Raw genomic sequence first — 21,741 nt, 5'->3', positions numbered from 1 at the left:
ACTTAAAACTTCAGCTTCCAAAACTACTGAGCCCACCAGTTTTGAAAATGAAATGCAATTTGATTCAAGCACCATTCCCAAAACTGATGTCCATTTTTTAAATGCTGCAATTGTGTACATATCTGTTTCTAGCTGTAAGCCCACAGATGTATAAATAAGTTACATAAGCATTCAATGTACATAAAATACTGAGGTTCTGCATATTCCAATTCATCTGGGCAGTAAAACCCAGCTGTCATTAAACATTATTTTTCCATTTTTCAAATGACAGTTATGAAACAGCAGACTAGTCATTCTTCCAAAGACCAGACCTTGGTTATTGAGATGCTCAGATGCATTTGTTGATTTGCTGTGCCTCTATAATGCCAGCCTGAAGGTGTTATTGATAAAACCTTCTGAAAAACCTTCCGTTTTAACAGGAATCAAATTCTCCTTATTAGCATGAAAAAAGAGAAATACGTATCCTTTGAATTGGATCACGGCTTCTCCAATTCTTGCTAAATGTTTCTGGAATTGCAGTGGGTCAATAAACTCTTCCTTTTTTTCCTGGTTTTTGAGGATACTTACCTTGTCTGTTAACAGCTAACCTGATGAATAATATATATATATATCTCTACGTGAAAATTGCACTTTTTTACTGCCTATACTTATGTAGGCAGAATCTTTTTCCCCTCTTAGTTGTTTTGTCTTTAAATTAAGAATGGAATGGTTGGAGACTCTTTTACTATTTTTTCTTAGAGATGATGCTGGGACTTTCATTAACAGAAAAGCTTACATCTCAGTGGAATACAGACACCCAAACTATTGTTTAGCTATCCAACTCCCAATTAAACAAATGGCAATTAGGCCCTTAAATTGCATTTAGATATCTGAGCAACTTCAGGGATTTGAGCTAATAGATCTTTCTGTATGACACATTTCTTATGTGGAAAGGAGGATGAGGGAGGGGGCTATGAAGGCAAAAGTACAATATCTGATGAATTGATTCCTAGGTGACTTGCCTGGCTAACTATTCACAGCATTTATAAGTACCTCACTGAAATATTTAGGAAATTAACCTCTGTCCTGCTTATCAAATTTTTGGTATTTCAGAGATCCACTTGGCTCTTTTGATTTCTCAAAAAAATATGTTAAAAAGAGAGCAAGCTCTTTTTGTGCCCTCAAAACCTCTTACTTGGTTTCTAAACATAATTTTTTTCCATATTTTTCCCTGTCTGGCTTAAAAGAATGCAATTTTTTAATGACATGAGGGCAAATTTAACTTCTGATGAGTAAACCCCATCAAAGTTTGTTTGAATACCTGTTTGAAGAAATTTTGAGATCCAGATTTTACTAATTTAATTTTTTAATCTGCAGATTGCACAAAAGCTAGCAAGGGACTTGATGAGCAATACCTTTCGGCTACTTTTGGGTGATAATTATAACTGAAAGGAAATTCTGAACCCCAATTGGAATAATTAATTACAACATTTTCCATGAGTATTTGGGGCAGCTCTTTTCTGTCAATGCAATCATTTAATACTCATTATGATATTATGGTTAGAATGAGCTTAACAACTTTTCATTGTTGTGTTTTCAATTCAGTTATCTCTATTACGCAATGTTATTTTTCAAGTAAATTTTTTTTAAATTGAGCTTTGCCAAATTTTCCTGTTTATGAACTATTCAAAGATAATTGAAATTGCCTGTTTCTCACATGTATCCTATTCATGCCATCTGCTACCTGAAATTTAGTTTGGATACTTGCCATGCCGTTGTAAAGTGTTTTCAGTTTTATTTATTTCTAGTTGACCATATGTTGTACTTATACTTGTGTCTGTTTATATCACATATATATTTATAACGTGAAAGCATTCATTTATCTTGACTTAGCCTGTTTACAGCAGATATTGCCTCATGATGCCTCAAGTCCAAAATTAATTTCTTTCAGACTTAGTGAAATTTGGTCTTCATTCAGGACAAAAAATAAGATTTACTGAATATGCCATAATTCTGAAAAAATGTCAAGTAAACTTTGAAAATATGTAAAAGATAAGAGAGTGTAATTGAAAAAGATATTCTTGTGCTAAAACTGCTTATATTACCATTTTGCAAGAGAATTAAATTCTTCATTAGTTTTATGAGATAAAAGATCATCTTTCTATCTGAGAAACTGAGTCATGAAAGAATTGAAAGGTTGATTTTTATTCTCCCACCATTGTTATTGAAACCAGCATGTTTTGCAGGAGTGTGATCAACAAAGGATCAACTCCTTTATTCCTGTATTCCAGCTTCAGTCTAATGGGGTGAACCAGCTAAACCAGTCTGTGTGACCATCCAGCAGAGCAGCTCCTGCATGGAGGTCCTACATCACAGAGGGATTTTTTGGAGATAGTTGGAGAATTGCTGTATTTTCCTTAACACTAGCTTGCACAACAATGCTGTGTGAATGTAGGTGTGCAGCACAGCTGAGAGCTGATTTGTTACAATATTTATCTCCCTTTGTGCTCTGAGATGCTATCATTTTCTCCTGGCTGTGTCACTCTGGAGTAATTCTTTCTCTTTGTAGCAGATCAGCCATCATATATCTTTCAAATAGTTTCAGAACTGCTTGTCTATCTGTCTATCTGTCTATCTATCTATCTATCTATCTATCTGTCTTTCTATCTTTCTATCTTTCTATCTTTCTATCTATCATGCATTCTGCCCAGTTGCAGTGCACAGGCTTTTACCAGCCCCATCACTGTGGCTGATGATGCACACTGGCTCTCTGTTCCTTCTCCTTTAAAGTTCCTGAGATAAAGGATTGGAAATAGGCTCAGAGAAGTCTTGCAGCTTCACTTCTGCATCTGAGCATGTATAAAGATCTGGCTGGTTAGAGGGAAGTGTTAGACTCTGTCTGCAGCCTCACTGGCTGAGGCAAAGCTACTCTGAAGGTCTTGCTGGGCTGATGTGTCTGTACTGTTGTCTCAGAGGAAATGGCATGTGTTTCATTCTGTGCTGGTGAGCACTGCTGTCAGACTTCTCCAGAGAGAATATGCAAAAGAGTTAGTGAAGGTACCGAGGTAAAACTTATTACTCCATTCTCCAAAGTATTTGTGGCTCTCATATGCATTTACTCTGCAAATAAGCTTTTCAAGCCCTATGTAAAACAGTATTTAATTCACTGAAAGCTGTTTAATTCTCCATGAAAGTCTTTAGCATCATTTCTGAGAAGAGAATCTTGCCTGCTTTGTACTCATTGGCCCAAGTCCTCACAAATTAACCAAATCCAGACTGTCCCTGAGGTGTTACCTGTGTAGCCTTGTCTGAGCAGAAAGCATCTTTCAAGAGGTACAGGAAAATAGAGTATGTGTTAGCATAAAGACTAGATGATTCTAGGCAAAGGAGAAAGAAAACAGAAGAAACCAAAAAAGAGAATGGAGACAGTAAAGAAGGAGGTTAGAGTTCTCCTAATAAAGTCCAGAGTGCAATAAGTGAGTGTTTGCAGATTGGGTACAATGATTTAACCCCACAGCCTGTTTCTCTATTAGAGACCATTTTGTTGTATGCACAGAATCCAGCTTTCCTCTTGGTTCATGAAGAACCCAGTTCCCTACAACTTTTGTCTTAGATGTGGAGATTAGAATTATTTTAAATTTGCTCACTGGTATTTAACTTGCGGTCACCTGCCAAGTGTGGCATTTTTAGGGTAAGTGCTATTATTTTTCCAGGCTCAGGGTTTACAGTTGTCATCTGATTTGGAAAATGTGGACAGGATGAATGGGTTTGTTCCTTTTGTAGGGGATTACAATAATACACGGAAGCTTGTGAGTGCTTCTGACAGATGTGCTGGCGGCCTGCCACTGCGTGAAGGGTGCGGCTCTGACTGACAACTTGCAATTATGTGATGATGAATGGTTCTGATGTGTGTTCAAGAGAAAACCACTTTCTAGAAAGTGAAAGTTGTGCATACGGTTCCTATAAAGTGAGTCTTAAGAAAGGCCCTAACTTCTATTTTTTTGGTTGGGATAACCAACTTGGATCCCCTTTTCTGTCAAACTTTTTCTGGTTTTGATAAATAAGGGCCAACCCAAAGTTTATATGGGGAAAATTAGCTTTGGCCCATTTTGGCTGGAGAAATGCTTTATCTGCGTTTTTAGTCAAACTGACATCATCACTGCAGAGATGTACAAATGCATACACACAGAGAAATGCTTAAATATATACACATGACTGTGCAGTAGCCAACAAGTTCATCAAAGCAAATCCATCGAGCAAAAAACCACTTTTCTGTTGGGGTATAATTCACCCATCAGTAGGACTGTGTAGCTCATGTTAGTGTCAATGGGAGTTTCAGCCACACACCAAAGACAGAATGTACCCACAGAGGACTTATAAATGATCCCTTTCTTTGCCAGATTTGATCCAGATTTTTTTGCAATATGGTGCTGTCGAAGTCACAGCCTCTGAGCAACAAGACATAGAGAAGGTCAAGTATAGGACCTTGCACTTGGCTCCTTGGCCCTGGGAAATTGTTACAGAATCTAATCGGTGCTGGTTTGCTCAGTGTCATTTTCTGATAGATGTACCACATCTAGTAGCTAATATGAATTGCCTAATTTGGGCAGATCTTATAGGTAACTTTGCTGGTGGTACTGTGAATTGAAACCAGAACACCAGCAAATCAAGAGGAATTGGGCTTTAAGATTAGGATGGCCCCCAGCTGGAATACTGCGTAGTGCTCTGGTGTCCACAAGATAAGAAGGCATGGAGCTGTTGGACCAAGTCCAGAGGAGAGTCATGAAGTTGGTAAGAGAACTGGAGCACCTCTCCTGTGAAGTCAGGCTGAGAAAGTTGGAACTGTTCAGTCTGGAGAAGAGAAAATTTGGTGGACGCCTCATGGCAACCTTCCAGTCTGAAGGAATTACAGGGAGGCAGGACACTTTTTCAGGAACAGTAGTGATAGGACAATGGGAATGGGTACAAACTTAAAGAGGGGAAATTAGATTAGGTATTAGGAAAATATTCTTTACTGTGGGGGTGGTTAATCGCTGGAACAGGTTGCCCAGGGTGGTTGTGGGTGCTCCAGTCCTGGCAGTGTTCAAAGTTAGGTTAGATAAGGCCTTGAGTAGCCTGGTCCCATGGGAGATGTCCTTGCCTGTGGCAGGGGAGCTGGGACTAGATGATCTGTAAGGGTCATTCCAGTCCCTTAACATTCTGTGACTCCATGTGTTAAGCAAGGAACAGGAGGCTGTAAAAGCAGTGTTTGAAAAATAAAGAATCGAACAAAGATAAGAATGTGTGTATCTGTCCAGGTAGAACATGGTGCTAAATTAGTGGTTTCAAAGCATTCTTTGTGGTTTTCTCTTTGGCCAAACTTTACTGACCCTTTTGCTCTACTACTGGTCCTTGTTTGTGGAATAAAGTTGTGGAAACTTTTTCAAAGGAAAAAGAGCAGTTTTGAGTACAGATGAAACATGCTCATGGTATTAAAATTTTTAATCTAGTCTTTACAAAATCTGCCAATGTTATAAAGGAGTTGTTGAGCAGCCTGATCCAACATGGTGATTCTTATTTGCCATTACACCAAACAATTATTCTGGTTTCCCAATACATTTGTTCGCAATATTCTTATTCTTTGATCAGCTCTTTAATAAAACATAAGGCTCCACTATTAGGGCCTGCATCTCTGTCAGTATCCATATTTTGAAATTATTTCACTAGCATAAAAAGAGGAAAAAAAAGTAATGAAAACAAACGAGCAGATTTAATACTAATTTTGTAAATAACTGCGGGAAAGTAACAGAATGTGGCAATTTAAATTCTTTAACATATGTTCTAGGGCTAATTTCCAGTAGTCTTAGACACTGAGGAGGTCCAGTTAAGAGTTTACAGTGGAAATAAGATGTTCTTGTCTTTCTATCAAAGTTCACATTTACACCATGGTTTATGGGCTAATAAACTCATTAGGGAGTTACATTTTGCTGAAGAAGGAAACTGTTTACTTCCCATCAGCTAAAAGGCTTTTGGACAATTCCAGAGATTATCTGGATATGGGATCTTTCACAGAAACGAATTGTTGTTCCTAAGTACAAGATTTTGGCACATACCTTGAATTGAAGAATTTTTGAGTTTCTCAAGAAGCTTGAGCAATATGACAATAGAATTAAAAAAAAAAAAAAATAAAAATCTGTGTGACTTTCAGTGTTCATGGACTGTGCCAGCAGCGATGGGACCAAAGTATCCACTTTGCCTTGAGAAAAGCTATGCCTGTGCATAAATCCTCTCTTTCTTTGTGCAGGCCAAGGTTTGGTGTTCATTGACCTCTGGCTTAGGCTGAGCAGCTGTTCCATTCAGATAGTAAGTTACATAAAATATATATCTCTGAAAGGAGAAAAGAACAAAAAAGCCTGAGTTTTTCTCATGCAGCTTAGACCACTGAGCTCTGAAGAGTCTCTGAGTTTACTAGAAACAATTAAGATGTTTCATTATCATTTTTTTCTAGGGGCTTCTCTGAAGAAGTATATTAGCAGTAGTAAAACCAAACAACAGTCCTTGCCACAGAGAGCTCTCAGTCAAATCTTATAATAAGAGAGAACAGGTGAAAATCTGATTGGTGTGGAAAAGTGGGCACTGCTGACATTGACGTTAGATATTGATATAAGGAGCAGCAGTCACAGTGTGCCACCTGCCCAGCCATACATAAGGTGGTGTAAATTATACCTTGCCCATAAATAAGTGTTTAAAAAAAGCTTAAGGAACCAGAGACGTGTAACTTGCAATGTTTGAGATTCTGCCTTCCTAGTGCTCATGATTATATTAATAGTGTGAGGGCAAATGCAGGAGGAGAGTTCAGGCAGGTTGGCAGCCTGGAGATTAGAGAAGTGTTTAGTTGACAAAAAAGACTGTACAGTTGTCTAAAAACAGTACATTTTGTGAGTAACATCAAGTTAAAAAACACAGTGAGATAATTTTCATGTGGAATAAAGACAGTGAAAATGGAACCAGAGAGTAAGAGATTGAGCTGGATTTAATGTCCATAAACACAAATTAGGTGGACCAACTTTTGCCATGTGGAGCAAACTTCTGCCTTTGGCTTGATAGTAACAGGCCTTGGCATTGCACATTCAAACAGTTGTGACCACATGACTTCTTTTTTCTGTATGAAGCCCATCCATCCATTCATCCAGGTACATAAAAAACTTGGGAATCATGCAGTGCCCTTGCTGAAGATGCTTTGAAAGGAAGTATATTATAAGTGTAGTGGAAGGATTATTATTACAATTAAGAAATACATGGTTGCTGTTGTGAATTTTTGTTATTCCTAGAGTACAAGTGCGTGAAGCGCATTATCTGTGATTATTGAATGCAAAAGGAATCAAATCTTTGCCTGTTACTCATGCACTGAATTTGGTCATACACTGAAATGAATAAGGCAGTATTAGACCTCATCACAGTCTGCAGCTTCTTCATGAGGGGAAGAGGAAGGGCAGGCACTGATCTCTTCTCTGTGGTGACCAGTGACAGGAGCCAAGGGAATGGCCTGAAGCTGTGTCAGGGGAGGTCCAGGTTGGGTGTCAGGAAAAGGTTCTGAGTGTGTTTGGGCACTGGAACAGCTCCCCAGGGCAGTGCTCACAGCACCAGCCTGACAGAGCTCAAGAAGGGTTTGGACAGTGCTCTCAGGCAGAGGGTGTGACTCCTGGGATGTCCTGTGCAGGGCCAGCAGCTGGACTCCATGGTCCAAGTGAGTCCCTTCCTGCTCTGAAGATTCTGTGAATATAATGATTTTTCAATATACTATGCCATTTAGCATTCAAAGAAAGACTTTCCTGACTGTCCTGTTTTTTTGACCAAATACATTTAAGATCATAAACCAGAACTTAAAAGGGAATAATCTTTTGTTCTGATAACATGGAATTTTCTACTGGTCTTAAATATGACGAGAACCCAACAAAACATCTAAACAACTAAGTCTGTGTTAGATTCTTTTGCATTTGGGTAAAGAGTATATAATAAACCAACATTAATCTACAATTTCAAAATAGCTGTGTAGAATTTCATGCATGCTTAAATTTTCTGGGGAGTTATGCAGCTAAAATTCACCTCATAAATTTAAACTCCTTGTAACTCTAGAGTCTGGATTAAATCAACAAAAGCAAGAAGACTAAATGTTTAATACAGAAATTGTGTAAATTATCTTTTTTACCTTCACTCTAACTTTTAGTAAAGGCTGTGGCATAACTGAGCTCCATAGACTGGTTCTTGTTTGTAGTGAGGAGGATTCTAGAAAAAAAAGAATGTTATGCAGCACAATAGGAATCAAAAATAGCTTGATATAGGTAGTGTGACCTTAACTGTAGTTTCCCTTCTATGTGGCTGTGAAGATTTAATTGCACTGAATAAATTTTTGCCATTTGTATATCAGAGTATTAAGTATTAAATCTCTCAGATGTTTACAAATGACCCCAATTTTCTCCACTCTGATATTTATTGTATTACTATGTTATATATTTTGGGAAGATGTTTATGATTAATTTTTTGCTCCATCTTTGGGGGCAAAAATTATTTTCTGCTGTGGAAGTGTGTCTATTAGTCCAGAGAAGTGTGACAACGCTTGCTCTAAGCAAAGAGGGGACCTTATAGAAATCTGTCAGCTTTTACATGGGGGTGTCAAGATTTGCTCTGCTTGGAGAGCAAAAGGGGGTTATTCTGTTTTGCTGCACCAGGACAGGGTGCAACATGCACTGCTTTATTATCATTAGTGCTTTTATTTGCTGAAGTCCAGTGCGCTGGAACTATTTCATGTTCTCTCTGTCTTTAATTTGGAGTGATCAGTAAACCCTGCAAATTGGTGTTGTTTCCAAATCTGGCTACTAAATCTAATTTATGAAAGTCTGTGTATATAACCACAGGTTGAAACAGGTTTCACATCTTTAATTTTGCACTATGTTTGCAGAATTGGTGAAAGCATTCTTCAGCTGCCCACCAGAAATTAAAACATACTAAAATGAAACAAATTTTTGTTTCCATGTAGATAAGTATAATTTTCATATAGGAATAAGCAATGGTTTTTCCTGAAGAAGAATTCTCATTAATCCAGTTCACTAACGGGATGATCCTCCATGAATGTGAAACTATCCAATAACTTATGTTCTGACTGGTCAACCCGAAGTTTTAGTGTCTGTTAATTGCTTATTATTCAAGCTGTGCTCAGAAGACATGGGTATTACAGGATTGGTTAGAGTGTTGGGTTTTTTTTTTTTTTTTTTTTTGTTTCTTTTTTTTTTTTTTTTTTTTTTTTGTCCTAGAATACTCAGTAAATGTGCTACAAACAGATTATCTTCTCAAAATCTTTGTTAAGAGGAAGAAAATGCAGTCAGGATGCCAACTTCACAGGTGTGAGACCAAGAATACAACTTTAAAATGTCATTGATTTCTTGGTTGTTCAGCTTGAGGTGCTTAGGCCCTGATTCTTTTCCAGGGGACCTAACTTTGTGCAGCAGTTTATATATAGTTATATATATTATAGCCTCAATCTTTACATTTACTTTACATTGACACAGCTGCAGCTGTGAATGTTCAGCAGTTCCTCAAATAAAGCCCCAAGTTTTTTTAAATTGAGCTCCCAGAAAATGCAACTGCGACCCATCATTTCTCCTTTTGCAGTTCTCTCCCTCATTCATTTAGTTTCTTTGAACTTTTGCAGTGACACATAGCCAATGACTGCATGGGCAGCAGCCTCATTTGCTCTGCAGTTCCACTTTCTGCTTTCATCTGGGATTATCCCATATGCTGAATATAGCAAGAATAGCATGCAAAAATTGTGTACATTTAAAAAAGTATTTAAAGAATACAGCATAATGTATTTTTTAAATGCATAAACACAGGGGCTGAATTAGGATTTCCTGGGGAACGTTAATTCTAAGATTTCCATATCTTTCCATTACTCGACTTTAAAAAATTAATAATGTTCTTTTATAGGAATAAAAATGATGGTTAATTTTCTCCTCTATGTATATAGGGAAATGAAAATGCAAGAATATTATTCTTGAAGATATTAGTGCCTTCTTTTCTAAAATCTTTTCACAGCTACTATTCTAGAATTTTATATTCATGGCACTACTAGGTTAGTGCTTGAACTCCATGATCTTAGGGATCTTTTCCAGCCTAAATGGTTCTTTAAGCCTATGGCAGGAACTGGTGTTTGTGAGATTTGGAAACCTTTTAAAGCCTTGTTTGTTGAAATTAGCTCAGGAAATTCTTTCTTGATCTGTATTTATGCTTATATAGGATATGATAATTTGTTGAAGTCAAAATTTTAGTAGTAAAAAAGGGGCTGCAGAACCGATTTTGTCAGTGAATTTTAGTGTCCTGGAAAAGACTGCATCATGTGCCATAGAGACCTTCAGAAATGGTAAATAGAGAGGAGATTCTAGCTATTGTTTTCATTCCTCTGCATCCCTGTTTGAAGTAATTTCAAATCAAGAGCATATTATTTTGCTTTCTTTGTATTATACTTTTGCATACAAAAAAGCTTAAGGATTTCTCATGAAAAATTCTTTTTGTTATACAATTGTTTTAATTTCAGAATATTTTATGTACGAGCTGAGTTAAGATTTTTATGCACAATATTAAGCAGCCTTCAAATAATTAAACAGATGTTTATTACTGCATTATTAGGGTAATGAGTAGAACATGATTTGGGGGAACAAAATAGAGGTCTTTTGAATCATTCAGGTTTTGTTCATAAGTCATCTGGTGTCACAAATTTTGCAAGGAACATTAATCAGTTTAATAGAAACTGATTTTCCTTGCTTTTCAGGAAGTCCCCTCACTCCCATTCCCTCAATACTCTGAAACTAACCTGGTGTGAAGGAGCCTCCACACTTTTGCTCCTTTTACCTTTTGTTTTTAGTCCTCAAAACTTTGCCTAACATTTTCATATTAATTTTATAGAACTTCTACCCTGTTAAAAGATACAATACTTAGTTGGCATTGCACTTGTTAGGAGAAGGAGCAATAACATAAATGTCTGTACTACCAGAGAATTTCTTGTGTTGAGATGGGACCCTCTGCTTGCTTCAGCTTGGTGCAAGAAGAGTTGTGCAATGTTAAGGGAAAAGAAAATCTGCCCCCCTGTCCTTAGTAGAGTGTCTCAGTTTAGTACATAGCTGAATACAGGCTGGCATTCCATCTGCAACTTTTTGAGCTGCTAAGGAAATTAATTTTTAAAAGAGAGATGCTCCATGTCCAAAAATCATATGGTACCTGATTTTTTCCAGAGCAGTTTAACAAAGAAACTTTTAGATATTACACTCTTAACACATATTGGAGTAATAAGGAGAAGAATGTTACTTCAACTCAGAAGTGTTTGAGAAGAGTGGATGCCAAAGATGAGAGTGAATTGTTTAGGGTTACAAAAAGGCTGTAGCAACGTACAGAGGTATGAGTTTATGAGAAACAATAATTAGGCTAACTATTGGGAGAAATTTGAATTCTATTGAAGACTAAGTAGGCTGTGATGGAGCTATGCTGATGAGTTCTAGCTAAGATATTGGCTCAGTCTGTTCTTTTCCACTGGGGGGGGAGGAGGGGAAGAGAGAAAATCTAGAGCTATTCAAAAAAGAAAGGTGTGAGGACGTGGAGGCCAAGAAAATAACAAAAATTGAGATCTTCTTCCATTAGCATGACTTTCTCCTTTCAAAAAAACAACAAATATTGCAAATCCTATCAATTCCATTACTTTGCTAGGATGCACATAGCAAGAGACAGGAAAATAAGAATATCATTCTCCTTTTTCATACCAGTTTATATAGTCTTTTTACCAGGGATTGCAAGCACATTGTGCTCCCCTATTCCTGTCTATCCCTGATTGCTGTTGTTTAAAGCCTAAAGTGAATTTCTCTTACCAATATTATGTGTTCTCTTACCAATATTATGTGTGAAAGGAAATAGAGGTGAAGATACTTGGAGAGTAGGTGAATGCATGTAACATACTGTACCCTATCATTGTAATGCAAATAAGGGAATAACTTCAGTGAATACAGCCAATCTAACAGTAAAATATAGCTTATCATGGACTGGAGATTTTAAGTGGAGGAATGAAATGTACATGTAATTTTAATAGACTTAAAAGATATTTCTCTTGTACTAATGTGCCCAAACATTGCATCCAAGCAATTACACTGACACTTGAGAAAGCTTCTTTTGACATACGGAGTGTATTGTCTAGTGCAGTGTTCATGAAATTAACATTTTCCTGAAGTAATCATATACAATTAAGTGACCAAATAGTTCTGAGGCAATACAACTGTATTTCACAGGAACTAAATATATTTCTTCACACTGATCCTGCATGTTTTAGTTGAGCAGTCATTAGCATGTTTATAATGGTTCTAATTTAGCACAACATTTTCTGAATTTCATCCTTGAGTCATTTACAAATTGTTCATATTGAGTAAACAAAGGAAACAGATTGCATTTTATACTTAGTAATTTATCTGAAAGAAGAGGGGAGGGTTAATTGTCTGAAAGTTTTGCTCTGTTTGGGGAAGTGATTCTAGTCTTGCCTTGCTTGGCACACAATGCCTTTTTCCCTCTGTTCTAGGGGGAAAAGAAAAAAAAAAAAGAATGGAGGAGTGAGTAAAATGAAAAATTAGGAGCAGGACAAGATTTGCCACTCCCAAAGGGGAGTGTGGAGCAGAACTGGAGCTGGCACGAGATTATCTAAAACAGTTGGTGCATTCCTTAATGATCAAGTGCTTGAGAAGTCCAGCTCTCTCTCACAGAGCATCTGTGTTGATGTTTATATCAGTGCCCTGCTGTATGGGAAAAGCATGCTTTCTCTTGTTGCTTTTCTAAAAATAGTATGGCATATAGCATTGTATGAGCTATTTTAAGAGAACAAAAACATTTGCAAGGTTAAAGGTCCTGCTGTTTAATAAATAAATAAAAATAAAGGTCAGGACTGTATCTCGGACTGTTCTTTCCATGAAATTCAAACTTCTTTTTTATCTGGAGTTTTGCACTGAGCAGAATTCTTTGCACTAGAGAATTCCTGATGAAACAAACCATTTTAGGCAGAATTGGTAGAAATTCAGACTGTACAGTTTTTCCCACTAGCTGCATCATAAAAAGCAGGTCTGGAAATCACCCCCAGCTAAATTCCAGTGTTTCTGTTTAGAATGTCTGTTGTTTCATGCAAGATCTAGACCATTCAAGTAGTGCAAATGAATTCAGAGGAAAACCAGAACATTTTAATGCCTAATTATTTTTAGTGATCTTGGAGAGTTTTAATTAAAAGTTAAGAGACCTCTCCAAGCTCTTACAGTTCTAATTTTATCATATTGTGGAAATCTTGTCAATATGAAAAAATGTGCAGCAATTGGCAGATCTGCCTGGTTCCCTGTCCTAAACAAAATTATGTGTTTGGTAGTCAGATCTCAGTTGCATTTCCATCATTGCTCTTGCAAGAAAACATCCACTGTGAGATGACTGCCTTTTGCATATAATTGTATTTAGGAAGTGTTCTTAGACCTTTTTTTTTTTTTTTTTTTGTTGGGTTTTGTTTGTTTCCTTTTTTTATTTTTTCTCTCTCTTTTTTATTTTTCTTTTAACTTTTACAGAGTTTGATAGGAAAGAGGAGAGGAGGGAGTAAGTGACTGGCCAGGACTGTTTGTCTCCTTAACATCCCAAGCAAGATATAGAATTTAGGAAAGATTTTATTTTATTTGTAGTTTGCAATAAAAAAAGCAAAAGGAATTAGCATCTTTTCCTGTTTAAATGTCATGTTGCTCATTTTTTTGATGTGATTGTATTTTTTGCTTCTCAAAAACTTGAATTTGGAGAGCTTTTTAAATTGAGAAATTCTTGAGAAGTTGGCCAAAGAGATCACTTCACTGGGTAACAACGTGTCAAAATGCCTTGTATTTTAATTTTCTGTTAGACCATGGCAATTAATTATGGTACAAGAATGGCACAGAAATTGAGAGGGATGAGATGAGATTCCCCTGACCTGCTGCTCCACTGACAGCAAGATTGAAGCCAAGCTGCTTATGAGCAAGAGGCAGTGGCAGTATATTGCAAATATGGATGTTGAGCCTTCAGGCTGATTTTTGATTAGTTTTGTGTTGTTGCTGTGTCCTTTTATTTAAAGTTTATAGAGACAGAAAATGATAATTTGTGTTTGAAAGAAGAAAAAAAAGGAACTATGGCAGCAAAAAAAAAAAAATCTATTTTAGGAATGTTACACAAACGTTGCATCATTGGATTAAAACAGAATAGATATACCATCCAGCAGTTAAGTTTTAATAGTCATGGTTAAACTACATTTTATTTTGCAAGTAGTGAATGAAAACATGAAGTCTTTAATTTAATTTTGAATTGTTAGAAGACTAAAAAATGATGTTCTTTCAAAGTGAATTAAATTAACCTTTTGCTTTTCTCTTTGATACTGAAATGTTAGACTTGCCATATAATTTTAAAATACATAACATGAAGCATGAAAATTAGGAAATATTTTTATGATTTTATTCCATACTAGGTGTTTCTTTACCTCAAGGAAATCTGATTGGAGTGAACTCACAAAAGACACATAAGCAAGCTGTTGCCATGTACTCAGAGAGGGATCTGTTAACTAAAGATCCCAACCCAGGTATATTAAAGCTTATCACAGATTTCAGTTTTCTGAATATTTCACCATTTTAATGACTGGATCTAATAATAGCAACAAAGGACCTGCTGTTTTAGTTTTATTGTAAGTAACAAAGATTGACTAGAGTAAATCTAAATTCTGCTTGACTCTTATTCAGAAATATTTCATTTAGATTTTTCAACTCAGAAGAGGATTTAGTAGTCTGTGAAGAACATTGAAACAAGTCTTCCTCTTTTAGATCTGTGATGTATTGTGTTGTTATTATTTTAGATGTCATGTCCTTAGCTTCACCCACTTGAAAAAAACACATTTGCACTTGAAGCATGGGCTGAGATGTGCAAAGGTGCAAGAAGAAGCAGGCCAAAAATGGTAGTCACTGTAATGTTAATTTGCAGCTTAGTTGGTTTTTGGGGAAAAAGCAGCTCTTCTGTAGAAGGAATCAAGTGCAATAGGCCTAGTAAGCACACAAATGTCTGTCACAAGGAGTTCATAATCTTATTTAACATTCTTTCAAAGAAAAAACCCCACACAATACTTATTCTCCAACAAATATTTCATAGATGCTGACAGGCTAATTCCACTTGTTTTTCTTATACAGACTTGAATGAGGTGTATGAGCTCATTTGACAAAGGTCGGTCCAAAGGACACCTTTTCTCCCATGGAGCTGAAGGCAAATAAAATGTAACAAAAGTAGCTTGGGGAATATAGAACACTAGAGATGAAGGAACTGGAAAATTGATATTTAGTCCCAAACTCTGCTCAAATGTAATATTTTTTTGTTTAACAATATCTACTAAATTGTAATAGGGTATAATATATACTTAGTCCTGAAATAGGGACAAAGTTACCTTTAGTTCTGTAGTAGTGTTCTTCTAAAATGCAGAAAATAACTTTATCCACCTCCTCCTGCTGTGGATCTGATCATGTTTTAGAGCAATTGCCCTTGCAGCATGCCTGATTTCTCTGCTAAATCCTCTCCCTTGTCTTTCCCAGTGCCTCTTTCCTTGAGATGTAACAATTCAGATGCATGTAGAAATGTGTCACATATACTTCTATACCTTTGATTGGATTATATTTCCGTATTGTTTATGAACTTGCTGTGCATTTGCAATCATTATTAATAAATCAATGTGCTTTTGTCTTCTGTCACAAAGTAATGTGTGGATTCAAAAAGAATTGTATGCAAAACAAGTCATGTTTTAGAACTCATATCATTAATAATTATCTGTTTGCAGTATTGTTACAACATGTTTTGAGGGAAGCTTATTATGAAAGAAATAACAAGGCACTGCACGGTAGAAAGAATAAGACAGTTCAGTTGATCACTGGTATAGGTGTTATAAATATGCCAGTCTGTACTATAGTGTTTTATTAAGTCTCAAAAAGTCAAAGCTGATTTGAAATAATAATGTCTGACAGTCAGTGCTTTGAAGTTTTGCTGCTGCACTCTCACATTTAGGTTTTCTTTTATGTATGACTTTACCATAAAAAAACAAAAACTCACACATGGCATGAACGTCTTTTTTTTTTTTTTTAATCTGTATTTCAAAGAAAGTAATAGAAGGCTACTTTGGTGAATTAAAAGGGGAAAAAAAAAATAAGGAACAACCCCCCAAAATCAATGAGGATAGGTGCAGGCCACTGCCAGGTCATACAGTATTCATGTGAGCTATGGCTGGGGTGAGGAACTTGTTGAAGAATGTAAAAGTGAAATTAGAAGGGGAAAAAACCCAGAACTGAAAAGGGGGGAGAATAAGGATGAGACAAGAGGCAAAAGCTCGCTCTGATTCAAACAAGATGACTTTCATTCATTCAGTCAGAAGAACTTGAGAGCTTGGCTGTGATAGCTAACACGCTGGCTCTTCATCACCGGCCGTGCAACAAAGAGCTGGATTCCATCCATTCCATGACTGATTGATTACCCAACGGACAAATGTTAATTCTTTTCATCGATGCTTTGTCATTGTGAAGAGATCCTTTTCATCTAACACCTAGGGTTTTTTCCCCCCTCAGCCTTTTTTCTCCCCCTGATTATATATATCTTTTAACATCCTCTTCTCGTTCACCTTTGCAAAACTGTCATGTCTAACAAGATTCTCACAGTACTTTAAACTCCTTTAGTTTACAATTAAAATTGCTAACTAAGTATGTAACAAACCGTGATATTAAATAATACTCAAAGATTTAATTTAGTCATCATAATTATACTTAACCTGTTTGCTGTCCTTGAAGGAAATTTTTTCCTAGTTCACAAGGGAAGAATATAAAGGAAGAGAAGCTGTGTGTTTTTTAATAGAATCAATTGCTCCAGTGCAACTTCACGAGTTTGATCTTACATGTGCCAGTAGAAAATATGCTACTGTGCAGCATAAGCCTGACTGTGGTTTATAAAGTCAGTGAGAAGAGCTAAAAATGTATAAATGCTAATTTCTTTCATTGCTTCTTTTATAATTGTCTTTAGCAAGAATACCCCTGAATTTTGAAAATGTCGGGATCCACAAGGCTTTGGAATGGTGCTGAAGCAGTGCAGGGAGAGTGATGCAGTGCAGATGTGAATTCGGGCTCCTTCCTTCACTGCTCGGTGCTGGATTCCAAGTCCATGTTTTGTTTCTGTAATGAATCAAATCAGAAAATGAATCAATATGGATGAAGACATTTTACTGATGTCAGAAGATATCTCTGTAGATTTTAAACGACTGTAAAAATTACTTTTCAGTACAGAAAGGAGAAAAATCCCTTTCTGATTCGCAAACCTTTTCAAAATGTGTGTTTGTGAACACCGAATTCAGAACTTGAAGGGAGTCACGCCTTTCAAGTATTAGCCTTTATATTCAGTTTTGGGTCTAATGTGGAGAACCTCCAGAGGACTTTAACCCCATATCATTATTTTAAAATTGAAAAATTATGCAGAATAAATATGGTAATTGAAAATTTACAGGATTTTCACAGCGCTACTTTTACAATAGTGTAAAAAAGTTTATTAAAAGGCTCATTGTGTAATCATTTTTGTAATCCTCTCAATAGCAAAATACAGTAGCTATAAATTATGTGGTCAGATCCAGAACACAGAATTTGAATGAGATAGGGGTGTTAAAAGAACTCTTTCCTAAGGAATTTTTCAGTCATTTGTAGAGAAAAATTCTAACTAGCAATGTGATTATATCAAAAAGGCACACAAATAGACCTGTTTTCCAATCTAGCTCTTTCCCAATCTGTCTTTAGAAATACATTTTTTGTCCTTACATAATATAAGAACGCTACAGATAAGCATGGGTGTTCTTAGGAACAGTGAGAGAAAAAATAAAACAAGTGCTTTTGAGGAAAGTGTTTTATAAATTTCAGTAATATGCTAGTTATTTCTTTTCTTTTTTCCCTTTTTTAATGAAATATTTTTTTTTCTTTGTGTGAATCGAGGAAAACATCTTAGTTAAAGGCAGTAGAATACATAACTTTGAGCAAACATAAAAATAAAATTCTAAAGCTTTTTTTTTTCAGGGATGAGGGGTCTGAAATTTTGGCAGGGGAGAAACACAGAAACCTCTTTTTAACTAATCATGATATCACAAAAAAGGACAAATTATAATGTTCTATTGATAATTGATGGTTATTTCTTGATTCTCCTATTATCAGGCCAGAACTCATAAAAGTAATAAGTGCCTGTTATTGTTAAAAGTAAATTGTTATTATATAACTAGTATTTTAACACTGCCTATTGCAACTTACAGCTCCTTAATTTTGTCTCTTTCATAGAAAGATATAATTAGTAAATAAATTAGCTTTTCTGCTGAAATATTACTTCAAAAATATTTATGAGCTGTGTTGTCTTTCCATGGAGGCTTGCATGGTGAAAATGTGTTGCAATTAAAAACCTGATCTTTGATCTCTTGGTAGTTACAGTTTGGTTTGCTTTCAATTGGTTTTAGTTTTGTTTGGGGTTTTTGTTTGTTTGTTTATGTCAAATGAGTTATACTAATGAATTTTTAGGCTGAAATGACTTGTACCCTAAAATATGATTGGCCATATGACTATTTTCTTCCTTAGACTTCTCCCTAAATCTTTAACTACTCCTTTTGTGACCTCTTTGGATGTCTCTCCTCCCTCTGAGTATTTTTGGAATCATCTGAAGTGGAACAAACTGTTACCCGTTGCAATGATATGATCTGTGTTGCCATTCTTAAATCTGGGCAATTTGCTTTTGCTTTCACATGTGTGAGTGCTTCTGCTGGGACTCCAGAAATGAGAATTTCAGCTGTGATTTGACCTCATTTGGCCAGTAATTTAGTGGAAGATTGAATTCTGCCTTCTCGTACAACTCACTGTTAACTCGTGACTGGAGTAGGACCGGTGCAAAAACAATTAAAAATTGGAATATTATTAGCTACTTAGAAAGCATAATGCAAATTGGTCTTCTCAAACAAGTGGCCCCTTGCTATCTGAGTTTCTAGGAAGAAAAGGTGTGTCTATCAAGGAGCACTGTGCTCAGCACTGCCCAGGGTGATGTGTGGTCTTACAACAAAAGCCCTTTGCTAAGATTTGTTTTGGGAACAGAGTTACAAGTAGGTTTTGATATTTTGCAAACTGGCCCTAAGGGTTTCCAAGGAGTTTAGCACAGATGTTGGTGAGTCTGCCTACAGGTGAAAGCAAGCACACAAAGTTTAATAGAGATTTTATTATCACTAACTGGGAAGGAAAAAATAAATGTTGAGTTGTTTGTAACGTTTTCTTGATAATTGTTTAGAAATCTGAATTGTGCTTCTTAAAAGTCATAAAAGCCCACATCACATACACAGAGTCATAGAATGACTTGGGTTGGAATGGAGCTTAAAGATAATTTTATTCCAGCACCCTGCTATGGGCAGGGACGCCTTCCACTATCCCAGGCTGCTCAGAGCCCCATCCAGCCTGGCCTTGGACACTGCCATGGATTGGGCATCCACAGCTTCTCTGGCCAACCTGTTCCAGTGCCTCACCACCCTCACAGTAAACAATTTTCTCCTAATATCTACTCTATACCTACTCTCTTTCAGTTGCCCCCTTGAGCTGTCACTACATTCTCTTGTAAATAGTCTCTCTCCATCTTTCCTGCAGGCTCCCTCCAGGAGAATTTGCAGTCTTGTAGGCTCCCTTCATAAGAATTTCTATCTTAAAAATCACCTTTTCTAGGTATCTGCAAGGTCATCTATAATTTAGACATCAGAGCCAATTAGTTTAATTTAGGAACTGAAAAAACCTTTAGAATTTATTGGAGTCTGTTATGCTCAGTATAAAATTTTGTAGTGGGATTAGGGTCTGATCATAGGAAGCTTACTAGGGCCAATCTTTTACTTTCTCCAAAGTGTAATGACTTCAGTGACAGTTTTGCCTCCAGAAGGCCTCCCAGGCTGGGGCAAAGCCTTGAAATGCATTCTGAAGTTGATATGATGAAATCCTATCTTCTAATCATTTCATGTTGTTTATAGCCTACTGAGAAAATTTCTGATACTGTGAACATCGAATATGTAGAGTGCTTTCATGAATTCCATGGAGACATTATATGAATAACTTTTGCATTGACATGGGTATAAAAATGGGTTTCAGATGTCACTGTGTGCCAAATTTCCAAAAAAAGCTACTAAATCTTCATGTATAATTTCGAGTGTACAATCATTCTCAAATGAAAAAGACAGAATTCGTATATACATTGGCAATCTATGCATGTAAATTGGCAGTTAGCATGCATAAATCCTCAACGAAGTTTTTCTTTCAATTAGACCCTTGTTAAATCCATAGTAACTCCATTAACCCCAGGGGAATTACTTTGGATTTAAAATGCAGTTAAATAAGAACTCTGTGTGGCTGTTCCTTTCTAAGCTATGGTTTGACTGGGACTGGGAGAACAGTCTTAAAATGAAGGTGGCACCTGTTTTCCTGTAAGAATATGTTTCATAATTATTTCTTTTTTTTTTTTTTTTTTGTAATAGATTCATCCTGTATGGAAAAGCTACTTTCTAAAGACTGGAAGGAGAAGATGGAAAAATTAAACACAAGTGATCTCCTTGGAGAAATTAAAGGTATCTCACTAGATCAAATTTTAAATGTTTGAATATATTTTAAGAAAGGGATTGAGGATTTTTTTTAAATTTCAGAAAAAATAATAGAAATAGCCGTCATGACTAGAGGGTGCCATTCTTTCCAGACAACTCACCCTGGTTTTTAATGTTTATCTTAGAAATGACTGATGAGTGTGCAAAAAAAGTGGAGTATGTCACAGTTATAGGCAGTATCAGGGATGTTATCACAAAACACCAGGTTAGTTACATGAGTTCACTGACATCAGCCAGACATCTCTGAGCAGAGGAAGAGGAAGAAATGCAAAGTTACCAGTATGTGGTACTGCTTCTTCCCAGTTGCACAAACTGTGTGTAGAAATAGCCTTCAGATTATCAAGGGTGGTAATTGTGCCATTGCTATTCTAAATCTTTGATTCAAAATACAAAAAAAAAAAGGGTTTCTATTAACCCCCTTATGCAGAGAAAGAGCAGGTCTGGATACAATTTGGGACTTACTGAAATCAGTGCAAAATTTGTTTATATATATGGGCAGTAATTTTCAGTATTCTCATTATTTCTTGAGCCAGCATCCTAGGAAAAGTGAAATTCTCTTGGAAATTAAGTACTAGGTAGAAAACTTGAAGTGTTTTTCTCCACCCATCAAATCTTCCATGCATTTTCCTAGTGAAAAGAAATTCAGCATTATTGATTCAGCAACAAATTTAACATGTGCTTTTTTTTGTGCTGTGAGAAGGGATCATAAGGCATGTTTGAGGAGTACACAAAGTACCTAAGATTTATTTCTCTTCATTTGTATAATTTTCTTAAACTGCAGCTACAAAGGTGTGGCAACGCAGAGTCATGTTCATCATATTAATAACTCTTTTCTTTAAAATTCTTTAATGTAAAAATATATATATATTCTATTTGATGAAAATTGATGCTTAGGGATTTAAGTTTCCGCTGGGGAAATTGAGGATAGTTCAATTTTTTTATTTTATTATACAAGTAGATGAAAGATTGGCTCTTTTTAATAAGTAAGTTATAATTGGTTCCTTCAGGACCAAAAATCTGTTGGATTCTCCTGATTTTTCTGG

The 21,741-nt window shown here is 36.1% G+C and overlaps 1 protein-coding gene across 11 annotated transcripts in view; it reads left to right on the top strand.

The window, feature by feature from the left end:
• The window catches only part of SOX6 (SRY-box transcription factor 6), a 371,999-nt gene that overhangs the window by 179,712 nt on the left and 170,546 nt on the right, over window positions 1-21,741 (top strand). For all 11 annotated transcript variants that reach the window (XM_059848934.1, XM_059848935.1, XM_059848937.1 and 8 more), the window contains one exon: window positions 20,576-20,665. In XM_059848934.1, the coding sequence (XP_059704917.1) occupies window positions 20,576-20,665 (90 nt within the window). The remainder of the gene's footprint in view (window positions 1-20,575; window positions 20,666-21,741) is intronic.

The sequence above is a fragment of the Haemorhous mexicanus genome, chromosome 6 (genome assembly GCF_027477595.1).
Source record: "Haemorhous mexicanus isolate bHaeMex1 chromosome 6, bHaeMex1.pri, whole genome shotgun sequence".
In the NCBI taxonomy this organism is placed as follows: Eukaryota; Metazoa; Chordata; class Aves; order Passeriformes; family Fringillidae; genus Haemorhous; species Haemorhous mexicanus.
The sequence above is the reverse complement of the archived record's forward strand: the minus strand, read 5'-3'. Positions and strand labels throughout refer to the sequence as shown.